The 15,693-nt window shown below is 46.8% G+C and overlaps 1 protein-coding gene across 1 annotated transcript in view; it reads left to right on the top strand.

The window, feature by feature from the left end:
• COL22A1 (collagen type XXII alpha 1 chain) overlaps positions 1 to 15,693 on the top strand; it is a 304,788-nt gene that overhangs the window by 276,053 nt on the left and 13,042 nt on the right. The window contains exons 48-58 of the mRNA XM_029913401.1: positions 1,187 to 1,240; positions 2,768 to 2,821; positions 3,671 to 3,715; positions 5,053 to 5,106; positions 5,735 to 5,779; positions 7,458 to 7,511; positions 7,879 to 7,932; positions 11,450 to 11,503; positions 13,185 to 13,256; positions 15,072 to 15,107; positions 15,372 to 15,416. Of these exons, the coding sequence (XP_029769261.1) occupies positions 1,187 to 1,240; positions 2,768 to 2,821; positions 3,671 to 3,715; positions 5,053 to 5,106; positions 5,735 to 5,779; positions 7,458 to 7,511; positions 7,879 to 7,932; positions 11,450 to 11,503; positions 13,185 to 13,256; positions 15,072 to 15,107; positions 15,372 to 15,416 (567 nt within the window). The remainder of the gene's footprint in view (positions 1 to 1,186; positions 1,241 to 2,767; positions 2,822 to 3,670; positions 3,716 to 5,052; positions 5,107 to 5,734; positions 5,780 to 7,457; positions 7,512 to 7,878; positions 7,933 to 11,449; positions 11,504 to 13,184; positions 13,257 to 15,071; positions 15,108 to 15,371; positions 15,417 to 15,693) is intronic.

Raw genomic sequence — 15,693 nt, 5'->3', positions numbered from 1 at the left:
ATTTGCTTACCTATTTGCCGGATTGATTGCACAACCTCTAAACCAGACTACCTAGTCTCTTCACATATTCAAGTTATGATTAGGACCCAACCAATTTCACGGCCGTGAAAAACATGTCACGAACCGTGAAATAAGCCCATCCTCGTGAAATCCGATGTCCTCTTGTTCCTAGGAGCACCCCAGCAAAAGGGGGCTCCTAGCTTTGGCTGGGCTGGGGAATGATAGCATCCCCTGCACAGCTGCTCTGGAAGAGGGGTGAGACCAGACCCACCTCTGGGTGCCTCCCCCTGCTGCAGCATGCTCTGGGATTGGGCAGCAGCCCCAGAGGTTCCTGCAGCTGGAGGAGGCTTGTGGAGTTGGATATGATCTTCCCCGTGCTGCTCGGAGCGCCCCAGCAGGGGGCTGCTAGTCCGGGCAGGGCTGGGGCAGGACAGGACTTGGGTATCTCTCCCAACTGCAGATAACTCCACAGCCCCTCCGCCCCACTCTGTCCAGCTCTGAAGGCAGCACAGAAGTGAGGGTGGCAATCTCATGACCCCGTACAACAGGTTTGCGACCTCCCCCCACAATCTCCTTTTGGATCAGGACCCCCACGGTTACACCACCATGACATTTCAGATTTAAACGTCTGAAAATGTGAAATTTACCAATTTTCAAATCCTATGGCTGTGAAATTGACCATACATTACCATGAATTTGGTAGGGCCCTAGTTATGGTGATTCCATAGCCCGCCTGAGCAGCTTGCCTTGATGCCAAAGACTTTATAATTAATAAAGTTTCTCATAATATTTAACCTACATTTTTCTTGCTGCAACCTGTGCCCGTGATGTCTTGTTCTGTCCATATTGACTAATGAGTCCAAGATTTGCCTTCTGCAGCATATGCTCCGAGATATTTCTCCCAGCAGTTCTAGTCTTCTCAGAGTTAGTCTGGGCACAATCTTTTTCTAATTACTGTATATTTTCTGGAATGGCAAACAGTCAAAAATGTCTGACAATGTATGGCTTAGGAGGCTAATTATATACTGAGGTTGGTGACTGCTTTTCTGAGATGAATGAATGTGAATGAATGCTAATAGGTATGAATGACAGAAAACTGTCATGTTGCCATCTGTGGTACTGCCTGTGTTGACAAGGATACGCTACGAACGAGCAATTCATATTCTTTCTGCTTTGTTTTATTTAGGGACCAGATGGCAAACCAGGACCTGCAGGACCCCCAGGAATGCCTGGGGATACAGTAAGCCATTGACCAGGGGGTTAGCTTCTTTAGAGTGAGGCTGAACTGAAGCAAACATGATGTTTTCCCCCAAGCCCCCCAAGTGATATTTAAAATGCTATTCATGTTGAATAGACCCTGCTGGAAACTCTTTGTTTCCTTTACTTCTATGCAATCCAACCTTTCCAGAATTAGAATTCCTGATACAGCTGTGATGTGATGGGAAAACCCTTCAGTGAGCAGGTGGCTTCCCCACTCTTCTCCAAACTCAGTCCACATAAGTTATAGCAGGATAAATATCCTCCCTTCCCAGGGTTTGGTTTTATTCACCGAAGGAACTTAAAATTCAACCGCATGAATCCAATCCAAGCTTTCTACTCAGGCTTGTCATCTCCTAAGGTTACTCTCAGACCTGCTCAGCCCACAGCCTAGGTTTGGATCTCAAGAGAGAACCTACTGTCTCTCTCATATCCATACAGGTAGTGACCCACGTGCAACACTGAATCAGCAAAACACACTTAAAATTTCCGAGCAGGATCATCACCTGCTGACACAGTGCTGGAAAATAAGGGTGAAGTGCTAGCGACTCCACAAGGCCTGCTAGGGATTTCGTTATTGCTATCGGTTGTACAAGGAAAGTGCTCAGATACTACCGTGATGGGTGGCAGTAAAATACCCTGAGAGAGAGAGAGAGAATCTGATCTGGCTCTGATTGATCTTAGCTTTTGAATCTGGTTGATCTTCATTGCAAAGTGAAATAGAAGATTCCTTGTTATGAATCAATGTCTCTCTTGTTTCTGAGAGGAGGCATCTTGGAGTAACACAGGCTGTTGAGTCAGAATAATGCAGCTGTGTGTAATTATGATGCATTTCTGGAATTGGATTGCTCAGTGTTTGCTAACGAGCCTGTCGCCCCTTGGCCATTTCTTCAACTCTAGCCTTCATCAGAATTCACCAAGAATTGCCCCTCTGATGGCTGTTGTGAGATGAGTTAGTCTTAGCAGAGAGGCCAAGGACCAAGCTTTTCTTTCAGCCCTAACAGGTGGTCAGGGTGAAGCAATGTGTGACAGCCTGTGTGCTGTACAATCCCATAGATAAACAGGATTTCATTCACAGGGACAGTCAGCTAAACACCTTTCATAGCCACCAATTTAATATATACAGACTATAAAACATGCATTGACTGGCTTTTATATTAATGTCAATAGCACAGTGCTGGGCAGAGACTTACTATGTTGTTATCCACTTCTTCACAATTTACACTTTTGAGACCAAATCCAGCCCTCTCTTAAGAGGCTGCAATTCCCACTGAAGTCCATGAGAGTTGCATCTGTTTATCTTGGAGGCTGAATTTGGCCTTTGGTGTCAATAACTGTGAATATAGCAAAGCAAAGTTTGGTCCCTAAGGGAGTGGAAGTGGGAATGCATTAGAGACATGTAGTTCATTTCTCCTCCCCTCCCAACTCCGAGTTTGCAAAGTGTTCTTCCTTGTGAAGCAGCATCTGAAAAGCTTTTCTGAACATTGCCACATCAATGGTCTCTTTACAGGGTAAAGATGGCCCACCAGGTCTCCTGGGCCCACCAGGACTGCCTGGCCTTCAGGTAAGGGACAATTGCTTGCTATTTCTCATTCAATATGTTACACTTCCTGTAAGCAAGTGGACACAGCCAGTGACATTTCTGAGCTGTCTTGGAGTGGATGTGAGATTTATATTCACTGGGCTCCATACAGTGTGAGTTCTGGGTCGGGCACCTTCCAGCCAAGTGATAGTTTCCAAAATAGATTCATCTGTTCCTCTTGCCTGACTCTTATTTCCCTGGCAGAGATCTTCCCATAGGGCACCAATGTGAGATAATGCCTCCAAGCCTGTGGGAACAGATAATTGTATCTGCAATTCATACTACTACAGGGGATGGGATTTTATGTTCTAGTGTCCAGAATGTAATGATCCCCCCTGTATTGGCTCAAGAACAAGTGCAGGATCAGTTTAATATCTGAAACCCCACTGATCTGGCAACTGTGTTGATCTAGTGAGTCTTATCTATCTCTAATGTCTATGGGCCAGATCCTCTCCTGGTGTAAATCAATGTAGTTCATTGAGTAGTCAGTGGAGCGATGCTGATTTATGCCACCTGAGTATCTGGCCTTACATTCCTATCTTTAAGCAGTGTGAGGGATGCTGATAAGGTGAAGCATCATGCGTCTGACTCCTCTGTACTTCCCATTCTGGAACATGAAAGAGCCTGTGGTGTTGGCAGGGTGCGGGAGTAGAGACCGTGGGGGCTGGACAGAGCTGTTGTTTGTAAATAGCTGAGGTGTGGAAGTGAGAATGGGGCATCACGGGATGCACAGTGACCAACCAGAGCAGTCATCACAAGATTCACACTCACAGAGATGTACCATTCTTCTGTATAGCCACCCTGACCCCCTAATGGATGTTTCACTTACAGGGCATTGACGGCAAGGATGGCAAGCTTGGATCTCCCGGGGAACCGGTAAGGATTCACGTTGTAAATATCATCATTTCAAGCTGCCACAGTCAGGTTTTCAGAGCCCACACCTGGCTATGGCTTTACATGCATCTAGTTCACACTGAACTGCCTTGAGCAATCTATTAATGTGCAAATCTTAGCACCTTGAAAGGAGACCTGGCCCTTTACTCTGAGGGTCTGTGTACACTTTAAACTGGGGGTGTGATCCTCAGCTCGAGGACGCAGAGCCAAGCTGCCATGCTAAGAATAGCTACAAATACGACAGGTAGCTGCATTGTCACGAGCTGGAGGAGGGGCTAACGTAGCTGCAGGATCATGAGCTGCAGGAGGGGCAGCTGCCCTGAGTACGCACTAGGGTCTCAGCGGGTACGTACTCAGGGTGGCTAGCCGCTCATGCTGCTGCAGGTACGCTCTGTGTGTAGTGCATTCACTCAATCAGACCTAACGTGGGCAGGTCTCCTGGAGCTGGGACTCACAGCTGCAGCTCAAAGTGTAGCCATCTCCGTAGTGCTCCTGTAAATTCTAGAGACCCAGGTCCGCTGTGTAATACTAAACCTAGTGAGCCAGTTTTTACGGATGATGGGGCAGGGAAGGGAGCAGGAAATGCACTTGTTGGGTTGCAGAGTGACCATTCTCCTCCCTTCTCGGAGAGGAAGTTTTGTGTTTGATTTCCCCCCATTGTTCTTAACTTGTACGCATGGGGAGGAAAAGGACTGACCTGGAGTTTTCCAGCCAAAGGGCTATATTAATAAAGTGGACAGGAAATAGCATTCCCCTAGCATATGCATATTACTCTGAGAATGCGCTTCCAGGATCTGTTGCCCCCATCTCTCTTCCCGTGATTTGCCAAAATATGGCAAGCTCTTTCCTTACCATGACAGCGGACAAATACTCAGTATTAAGGTATTGTGTAGACTGAGCCACCTTTCAGAGTCAGATGCCCGCAGTTGTGCATAAACAATTGCACGTGCCCAGTTTCTCTATGAAAATGCCCCTTTTATATGTACGCACCAGATAAGCATGCGACTGCGTGCATCTAATTTTGAAAATCTGGTCCAGACAGGTACACCTGGCCACAGGCGTGGGCACATCTTCAACTTCCAAAGGCCACGTCTCTAGAAGCAAGGGTGGATTTACAGCTGGGTGGAGGGTGCCTGAGTGTGTGCACTCAGATGCAGGTTTTGTGGGAGCATCCCCATTGCATTCACATTTGAAGACTCGTCCCTAGAGCCCTCGTTACAACTAATGGGGAAGAGCAGAATTCCTTTTCAGATGGTGATGAGGCATATGCTGGCAATGACAGAACAAGATCATAATCTGAATGTGCTTGTTTCCATTAGGGCAAACCAGGAGAACCTGGGCTCCCAGGCCAAGAGGGGGCCAGAGGGTTACCGGTAGGTACTACGTCAGATGGTTTAATCCAGAAACTGTCTTATCCTTTACGCTGGAAAATCTTTGGGTGGGGATGGCCTTTGCCTGTGCGTGTGCGCACACAGCACCTAACACAAAAGAGTTGGCCTGGCTGAGACATCTAGGCATTTCCACAGCATAAACAATAAAAAAAAATCCAAGAACTCAAACTGGGCGTTTCTGGATCTTTTGCCCCCAGAATTCTCTGGAGCAGATTGTGCAGGTCCTTTGCCTGGAGATCAGGACGTAAGAAGCCTTCCACCCTCTGGGTGCCCCACATGCCAGGGCTGCTCACTGCTGTAGGCTGTGCGCTCTAGCCATGCATCCTGGGGATGGGGTGAGGGGAGGCCATGGCCCCACCCTTTCCCCTACACACTGTGGGCCAGGCACACCCAGAAGAGCCGCTGCACCACCATAGGCTCCCCTGCACCCTGTGCTGCTAAGAAGAGGGATGCTGCCTCCCTGGGATACAATTCCATGCTGAGCAGGGCCTGTTAATCTAAGGCAAAACCAGAGAGGTTTTAAGGGCAGCCACTGTGCATGCACCATTCAGCCAAGGCCTTCCCAAAGGTCCATGCATCTGGCTGTTGTTAATGTCACTCTCTTCTGCAGGGCTTCAAGGGGCACAGAGGAGATGCAGGTCCCCCAGGCCCCAGGGTAAGTAACATGCACCCCTCTGGGTGTGCTGTAGAAGGAGACGGGTAAGTCAGCCTTAAAGGGGCTCCCTAAACCTGAAAGAGAAGATTTTTACAGGCCTTTTTAACGTTGTGTTCGCGAGTTGCTGTGATCTTGTGGGGCCGGCCATTCTGGCTGCCTTGCAGTTGGGGGCAGAGCGCAGGGTGGACCCAGCTGTACGCTGCCTGACGCAGCTGGGGAGAGTCAGTGGCATTACTGGCAGCCTCCTTTTCTGGACTCCCAGCTAACATTAGTGCTGGTGTATTGAGCAGTCATTGATGGGTTAGTGCAGCACATCTCATGCCCCTTCCATGATGTCCCTTTGCATGTCAGTTTCACAGCACACCTCCCTGTGTACTGCCATGAAAGCCACAGCACGTAGCTCACAACTGCAGGCCAGGGGACCAGGAAACTTACTGTGCAGGCTGTACCAATATCAAATCGCACACCACCAAGCATTAGACATGCAGGATGAATTCAAAGATGAGGAGAATGGGCATGAATAATAGAGCTTTTTGGCTCACTCACCTCCTGATCAGAAAGTCCTGGCCCCATTCTCAGCTCCGACGTTGCAGGGATCCCCACAATAAGAGGTGTCATCTTGCAGATGAGATGGAAAACTGAGCTTTCTTCTGCCTAACTCTGGCTCTTCAGGAAAATAAATTATGGTCCAGTGGCACATTGCAGGAGGACTGGCAGAGAGCCCCAGTGACCTAGATCCTCCTCCCCTCCTCCCTAAAACAGTTTTTCCATGAAGAGTGCAAAACATGCCTTCAGTCACTGCACTCTCAATAGCTAAGGTATTAAGAACATAAGAATGGCCATACTGGGTCAGACCAAAGGTCCATCCAGCCCAGTATCCTGTCTACCGACAGTGGCCAATACCAGGTGCCCCAGAGGGAGTGAACCTAACAGGTAATGATCAAGTGATCTCTCTCCTGCCATCCATCTCCATCCTCTGACAAAAAGAGGCTAGGGACACCATTCCTTACCCATCGTGGCTAATAGCCATTAATGGACTTAACCTCCATGAATTTATCCAGTTCTCTTTTAAACCCTGTTATAGTCCTAGCCCACACAACCTCCTCAGGCAAGGAGTTCCACAGGTTGACTGTGCACTGTGTGAAGAACTTCCTTTTATTTGTTTTAAACCTGCTGCCCATTAATTTCATTTGGTGGCCCCTAGTTCTTATATTATTGGAACAAGTAAATAACTTTTCCTTATTCACTTTCTCCACACCACTCATGATTTTATATACCTCCATCATATCCCCCCTTAGTCTCCTCGTTTCCAAGCTGAAAAGTCCTAGCCTCTTTAATCTCTCCTCATATGGGACCCGTTCCAAACCCCTAATCATTTTAGTTGCCCTTTTCTGAACTTTTTCTAATGCCAGTATATCTTTTTACTGGAAAGGGCTGCAATACCTTGCATATGAAAGGTGCTCCTGGCACTTTTTTTTAAGCAGCACATCAAGTTTTAACCACATTGCTCCCATTGGCATTAAAGCAAGATGCATGACGTGTGTCACCCCATAGAGACTGCAAGCATCAATCCAGCACTGCAGAATCCCTACACTGTCCAGAGGCGTGTTACTAGCCAGCATATCTATAATGTGTCTGATGCACTGAATTCATCACTACTTCCTTTGCTCTGTTCCAGGGAGAGCCGGGCGTGACCGGTCCTGCTGGTCGTGAGGGCCCGCCGGGGAAGGATGTAAGTGTACTCTTGGAGCAGCAAGCAAACCTCTGTCCTTTGATAAGTTGACTTGTTTCACAGTAAACGAAGAAACTGTTCTAAAGAGTGAATGCTTGGGGTGACGCACAGGGAACTGTTTAGGCAAAGCTTGTTAGGAGAGGAACTTTAGGGCCTTTGTCCCTGCTCAACCTGCTGACACTTAAATGTTAGCTGTGTCTTTGGAATATTAGTAGGAACGGCATTGTTTCAATCCTGTGTGTCATTTTCTTCCCAGTTGAGGAGCAGTAAGAGTTAAGCCAGAGCTGTGTTTTATTTTCAGATGATGATCTCATTGTCTTTGCTTCGGTGTTTTCCACTCAGTGCAACGATTTCTCTTTTCTTCCAGGGTGATACAGGCCCCACAGGACCTCAAGGTCCTCGAGGACTCAGAGGGCAGCCAGTGAGTTTCCTCTCCAGACAAGCAGCCTTTGAAGGATGGACTCTAGGTGGTAGGGGTGTCACAGAATCCACAGCTCTGGTTTGGAACCAGAATCCCACAGAAGACTCAGGTGGCATTTGGCCAGAATGTTTTACTTACTTTAGGAAAGGAAGAGCTGAGTGATGTTCCAAGGGCAGGTGGTGACCAGTAGTGTCTAGGAGCAGGTGACTCTGTAGGAGCAGGCAACGCTGTAGAAGCAGAATGTTATAGTAGTTTCTGCTACGAACTGGGTATCAGGAGCTCCTGACTTCTAGACTTGGCTCTAACACTTGACTTCCTATGTAACCCTAGGCGACAGTCCTCAAAAATGTTGTTAATTTTGGGTGCCACCTTCTTTTGAGTGCCCAACTTGAGCCTGATTGTGATACTTGTGAACAAGCTGTTTGTTTCCCATGGAAACGAATACATTTTTGAGAGAAGATGCCCTGTCTTTATCGAAAACACGTAGAAAGTCAATTTTTAATAGGTTTTCAGTGCAGAAAAGTCATGGGGATGAAATTTCATGAAGTGTCATTTGGGATGGTTGATACATCGCTCCTATTGCTTTATTGTATTTTAAAAATCAACTCTCTCCAAACATGAATACAAAGTAGACTGTCCAGACCTGAGCACAAACCTAAAGGATTCAGCCGATTCTTTCCTCCATGGGAAAGCAGGCTGCTGACACAGAGATTCTGAGACCTGGGCTATCATCAGAACAAAATGCTGACTTAGGCAGCAGTGCCAGTAATTGGAACACCGGGGCTTTAGGAGCAAGGAGACGAGGGGTTTAGGTGAGACTACAGTAACATATGCAGAGCCCTTGTTTCTGCTTTGTAATTTATCCTGTCATGCCATGCATGCCCTACAGTGCTGGCGTCACTCACTAATGCGTCTTGGCCTGGGCATTTGCAATAAGTAAAAAGGCTCCAGGAGAGAAATCATAAAAAATAAAATTATCATAAGTCCTAGATGAGCCAAATACCTTTTGAGAGGCTACGGATGAGTCTGTGAGAGGTGGGAGGGAAAAGCAATACCCCCTCTTGTTCCTTTTGTGCTTCCTATCCTCTGCAGTACAAACAGTCCAAAGTACTGCATGAGAAACACAGTCTGAGTATTACAAGTAACAGGGGACTTTGCATGGGCTATTTCAATTAAACATGAAGTATCCATGCATAATGCGGTAGGAGGGAATGGGGACTAGTCTTTATCAGCTCTTTTGACTTGCAAACTGCCTGATTCTCCATACGTGCAAATGCTGGTGCCCTCCATTCTCCCTGTGGTGGGACCTTCCCATCTCTAGCGGATGGTGTCAGAGACAGAGATGTGGGCAGTCGTTCCAATTGGTTGGAGCCAGAGTCCGCTCTAGTGGTTGGAGCTGGAGTCAGAAGTCAGGAATCGGTGCCGAGGGCCAGGACTGGGTTACCTGGAGTGAGGCAAGGCTGGAGCCAAGGAAGGAGCAGGGCTGGGAAGAAGCAGGAGCTATTGCAGCCGTGGACCAATGCTCTGAGCAGCTGTGTGCATGGAGCAGCCGCTGAACCGCTGTTGCCGCTGGGCTTATGAGCCGGTCTGCTGATTCTTCCCACCAATCGGGCGATGTAGCCAATCAGGCAGCCTGCTACAGGCCAGCTACGCTCATTCGGTGGCCCAGAACTTGGCTCTGCTGCAGGCCCTGATTCCTGACAGATGGTGCAGATGAGCTTCGAAGATCAGCTCTATACTGGGTGTTGAGGACTTGGATCGGTGCCTAGGTATTGCAGTCCTAGCATAGTATCAAAACCCCAAATGGATGGTTGTAAGTAACATCTGGCACTCTGAAGACCTCTGGCTCATGGGATCTCCCCTTCATTTCCTGCTTGATGAATTATTCAGAAAGGATTCCCATTTCTTGGCAGCTACCAGTGTAAATATTCCCTAGTGAGAACTAAAGCAATGCAGTTGTTCCCTTGTCGGGAGCTCCATCTTCCTTGGGAGTTGGCATGAGATCTCGAGCACCTGGATTTTAGATAGGGGCCCAGATCTCCAGGTCTGGATGAGCTCTGAGCTGCCTTTCCATTCTCCTGATTCTGGAGTCACTCAGGAACTGAAACAGCCCTGGGCTTAACCTAGAGCAGCTTAAGAGCTGCTCTAAATTACATTGGCTATATTGGCTTCCCAAGGATCACTTTTCTGGCTGAGGATCACTGGGGTGCATCAAGCTCTGGATCTGCCCCCTCCTATGCCTGAATGAGGGATGAGGTGCGGTAAAGCCCAGCCCAGCAATCCAGGTTTACAATACCCAGGGATTCCCCCTGCATGAGGGGACTGCCCTGCGGTCCATTTCAGGGCAGCTGTCTGTTCCTCAGTGCCACGAGAAGTGGGGCTGGAGGCCAGGATGTTACCCACTCTTTCAGATACTTCCCAGAGAGGCGGAGGGGCCCTTCTTTTCTCCAGCGGGATGGCGTTTCTGTCCGGGGGGATATGAGACCAGGGTTCCGATTAGGGCTGGTTGGGAATTTTTTGATGAAACATGTTTTCACTGAAAGATGCTGATTAGTCGATGAAATGCAGATTTTGTTTGTCGGAATACCTGACTCTGAAAAGGTTTAGGAAGAAAACATTTTTTGGTTGTTGAAACATCCTGTTTTGAGATTGTGGAACCAGAGAGTTTGGGGTTTTTTTTAATTGAAACTTTTCATTTCAAAATGTTACTAAATTTACACTAAAAAAGGAAAACCGCTTAAAATTGAAACAAAATGTTTCGATTGACCCTAACTAATTTTGGGGGGTGGATTTTTGGTTTGCAACCATTTTTGGCACTTGAATCTTTTTGTCAGAGCAGAGGCCAAACCCTTATCTCTGAAGTTACATTCTGCTCCTCCTGGAAGTTCTCCTTGATGGATGTGAAATACTGGGAGAAGCTTTTCTTACTCTCCATCCTGAACTAACTCGTGTGCCATTTTGCTGCACACTGTTGAACGGAGGTGGCTGCTTTTCAGCGGTGGCCAAAGTGATCTCTGAGTGTAGAATGTCGGAGCTGCGTCTTTACACGTTGATCCCAGAGGAGAATTGTGCTTGTGGTTTGTAAAGTCTGAGCACCAGGATGAGAGGTATCATATAAGCATTCCTCATCCATACTATTCAAGGTGCCAGCATAAGATTGACAGGCACTCACATGCCTCTCTGTGGTTACTACCTGTTATCACCAATGAATGATTTGTACTCTCTTTTTAACCATTTATTAGGCTTTAGCCAGTAGACATGTACTATTGCCTATTACAAGAATTCTGTCCTAATCAGGGTAAGGGTTACATCTAGCCACCTGACCAGAGTTCTCTAATATGTCCATCACCATAGTATCAGGGCACCACATTAGAGGCTGGGTGCCAGTGTCCTGGAGGCAGTGGAGAAGACCTTTCCAGGAAAGAGCCTGCACTGTCCAGGAAAAATGTGTAGCCACAAAGAAGCTCTGAGCTGTATCCTTTTTGATTCCAGATCTGTTCTTTTCCCCTCAATCCAGGGCAAGAATGGCTCACCAGGCGCCCCAGGGGAAGCTGGCCTTGCAGGTAACCCAGTAAGTACCTCAGCCGTGTACACCCACAGCAAGCCAGGGATGTTGAGACTGTTACGGGGACAATTTATAACCCAGCTCGGAGAGAAGAGTTACATGTTGCATCCTTAAAAATGTATTAAATCCGGCCCAGTAGATGGCCTCTCAGAGGGGTGATGTGCAGTCCCCCACAGAGTGCGACACGGAGGCTGAGAGGCTTGGAGGAGCTGGCAGCAGCCTCTGCAGAGAGGGAAGAGTAGCATTAGAGCAACTCACCCAAGGCCTTCTGGAAAACAGCAGGCAACAGTTTAAAGCAAGGTCACAGAAGGGGACAGACCTCACAGGTGCCAGTTTGTATGTGAGACCAGCCTGCGAGCATTGAGGTGCAAGAAGGCCTCTGAGGAGGCTTTTGTTCTGTTCCCCAAAGTTGCTCTTGGGTTCAGCAGTTAGTTATAGTAATGCATTGCACTCAGTCCCTGTAATGAAATGCAGACCAGTTCCCTTCATGGTCACTGGGGCTCCTCTATCCTAACGTTATGACTCATTGGGATTTCAGGTTCAGATAAAGGCCGAGAGTGTAACCAGTAGGAGTCAGGAGGTCCCCCTCAGTTCAATGATGCTTCCTTTGTCTTTCTAACGTTGTAGCTTCCATGAGTAAAGATGAGGGGAGAGAGATAATTTGTGGTGTATGTGTTCTCTATTCTTATCCCATTCTCCCCTCTTTGAGAATTATCTCCAGCTGGGGTTAAGGCAACAGCCAGTCTGTTTCCATGGGACCTTCAGCTGTTTCCATTGCCAATATGTAAAGTTCTCACCCATAGTCATCTTCCTGACAAAGAGTAACTGTTTAACTAGGTGATAGTCCCCTTGATTTTGTCGATACTTGGCTGGGGCGTCAGTATGGCTTTTGTCTCTGAAGAACTGGTTTGGGCCTGTCTTTATAAACTTAGTAATGCCATACAGCAGAATCTTATAACTTTACGTACATTGTTACCATACATATTGTACCATGACGATAATGTTCAGCAGATTATGAGTTTTCAAATGATACCTCACAAGACATACTTTGCACAAAGTTTATCATGGTCTTGTAAAAAGGGTGAACATAGTACAGACTGTCACAAGGTCGATCAGTGGCTATTGGCGAAGATGGTCGGGGATGCAACCCCATGTTCTGGGTATCCCTAAACCTCCAAATGCCAGTAGTTGGGACTGAATGATTCAATAACTGCCCTGTTCTGTTCATTCTCTCTGAAGTATGTGACACCGGCCACTGTTGGCAGACAGGATATTGGGCTAGATGGACCATTGGTCTGACCTAGTATGGCCATTCTTATGTTCTTAACAATGACACAGTATTGGTCGGCATGATTGGCTTTGGTCTCATTGATATTATCCCACTTCACTAACATCAGTAAAATGATCCTTACTCCCCAACACAACAGGCTGCCCCCACAGCAAGCTTAGAGCAGGAGGTGTCTCCTTCTGTGGGCCCAGGCATAGCTTATTTCCAGTTCTCCAGGAACTCAGACTAATGTCCTTAGCAGTGCACTGTGCGGTGACAAACCTAGTGTTTCAGGACTTGGTTTTAAGAAGAAACGGGAGGGGAAGATGAGGATTCAAGTCTCTCGATACACGAAGGCTTTTCAGAAGAGGTGATGGGGGAAGGAGCTGCTGGTGTTTATGTTTCATTTTGTTTCCTAAGGGTCCAAAAGGAAACAAAGGAGAAAATGGCAGCCCTGGACTTCCTGGCTTCATTGGGCCCCGAGGCCCTCCAGTAAGTATCTGTTTGGTGATGCAAAGCAGTCGTTAGTCACCCACTGCCTGGTTTTGACTCTTGAACCTGGAGGAAGGAAGGACAAAATGTCACGTTGTCAAAAACACAGGCGAGAGCCTTGTGTATCTAGATAACTCCCAAATAGCCCCCTCTCTATTCCAAGGGGCCCAGGGTATTCTTTCCAAAGAGAACTATAGTCTTTTCCATAGCTTACCGAAGGAGGATAATCTCATTTGTAGCAAGGACACCTCTCATAAGGCCCTGTATATGGATGTGGCATTCACAAAGGGGCGGTTCAAATACTTTGCACAGCGTGAGTTTGGGGTAGTCGCATTACTCACTAGAGCATTCTGCATGGGCCACGGGTATTACGGAAGAGCTACATCAGGAATGTGTTAGAGCGATTAACAATATTCAGACTAATTCTTGTATTCCTTTACCTAAGGCTAAAGTCCCTAGTTACCTTGAGACCAACGGTCTAAGGCTCAGCGATAGAGGTACATGGCAACTCATCCTTAAAATATCTCCCAACGTTATCTAACACTTTTTCTAGCCATAAAAATATCACAACCTTAAAATCCAGTGTGTTGGGCCCTTCCAGGCCTAGAAGCAAATGTCGGATCCCATTGAGAAGCTGGCAATCTCCCCTTCCCAGTTAGTTAATGTTTTTGTTTCCAACCCTGCAGTGAGACAAGGTAACAGACTTTAATGACACTACTGCAGAATTGAATCTTCCCTGGCCTGAGTCTTAAGTTGGAGTCATTTTTTTAATGGAAAGTAAGAGAAGGAAGAAACATTTTCCCTTGCAAGTTTGTTTAAAAAAATAATAAAGTGGCTGCTTAAAGCTGCTATGGAGTTTTGGAATGTTGGAATAAGTCCCAGTTTTGGTTTGGTTGGCAGGTGATGTAACCCTCAGCGTGATTGGTTGCACTGATATGTAATAAATATACCCCATGCCTGTGCAACTGATTACATGCGCTTCCAGTTCATCAGAGGTATATCAATTACACACACACACAAACACACTATAAATATAATAAGGGGGGCAGGGGTGTTTCAAGGGTTGTAGGTCTACACATAATTTGACCTATGGATGTTACAGACAAGTCCTTTTCTAGTTCCATTAGTTGTGAGAGATGTGCTCAGAATTTAGCAATGGCCAAAATGCTGGTGTTGCTTTTCAATCCTGTGCTTCAATGCTGGAGTAGTAGACCCCACAGAGAATGCTAAAATAGAGACATGATAATGCTCTTTTTATTCTAATATGGTATATGCAGAAGAGAAGAGTGGTAAATGGAGAGTGCTTTATTGAAACCCAACCGAGCTAACTGAGAATTCAGTAAACTAGCTCAAGAAAACATATGAGAGGCTGTTGAGACATTCAGAATCAAAGTGAATTGTATGGCACCAAAAGCCAGAAACCCCTGTTAACAATACATCCATCTCAACATCTTTGCTCGGCCTGTAGGAATGACTGACAGTTTCTCTACATTTAGGAACGTGCACGCAGTGTGCAGTATATTTGGAGATACACTTTGACCATAGGAACTCTCTTTAGTTAGTGTTGACTCATCTCAGTCCTGCCTCACCAATCTGGAATATGACACTTGGCGACAGAGTATCAGAGATCCAAGGATAAACGATCTACAGCATTTTCTGCTTGACTCAACATTATCCAGTCCAAATAGTGCAAGTGAAACCACCTCACTTCTGAGATAACAATCAGGACTGGTAGTTTGTGTCTGACTTCAGACCGCCCGCGTTGTTGTGATATTGTCAGTGTTGTGAGTTATGTACTTTCTTTATGTCTCTTAGGGAGATTCGGGAGAGAAGGGGCCCCCAGGAAAAGAGGTGAGTTCAGTTCCCACCTGGTTGAGAGCACGGATGGTGTCTAGGTTCAGTGGTAGTCTCAGGCATGCTTATTGGGGTTGCGTTATTTTGTTCTTGAGTTACTGGTTTGAAAACATTAAATAAATCTAGAGCACCCAGGGAATTGTGGCGTATACAGGACTTCATTTTCCGGAGGACCTGGGCGCCATCACAAGGGGAAGCATCCTGTCATTAACTCCGTACATGAATAGCTCTTGCATACTCATGTCTATTATTTCATTCCAGGGCGCAGCCGGGAAACCAGGCAACCATGGACCCAAAGGAGACAGGGTGTGTTGAGAAGTGTTATTAGCATTACTTTACTGCGCTAAAATAATAAAAACCAATTAGATGCTTGTCGTCCAAGTGCAGCCTATTGGCTAAGTGCAGCCCACAGAGGTCTACACTGCTGCCTCGGGCCACTACATCGTTAATCCTTCTACATCAGTAACACTTGGTAATGTACCCGAGGCTTTACTCAGTATACTTGCCCATTTCTGTGGTCAGAAGTGCTCCACTGTGCTCAGTAACCAGGCAGTGTTTCATTAGGCTGGGGGAGAAAGGACGT

This window comes from Terrapene carolina, unplaced genomic scaffold (assembly GCF_002925995.2).
Source record: "Terrapene carolina triunguis isolate 2854851 unplaced genomic scaffold, T_m_triunguis-2.0 Scaffold58, whole genome shotgun sequence".
NCBI classification, from domain to species: domain Eukaryota; kingdom Metazoa; phylum Chordata; order Testudines; family Emydidae; genus Terrapene; species Terrapene triunguis.
This window is presented reverse-complemented; position numbering and strand designations above follow the sequence as displayed.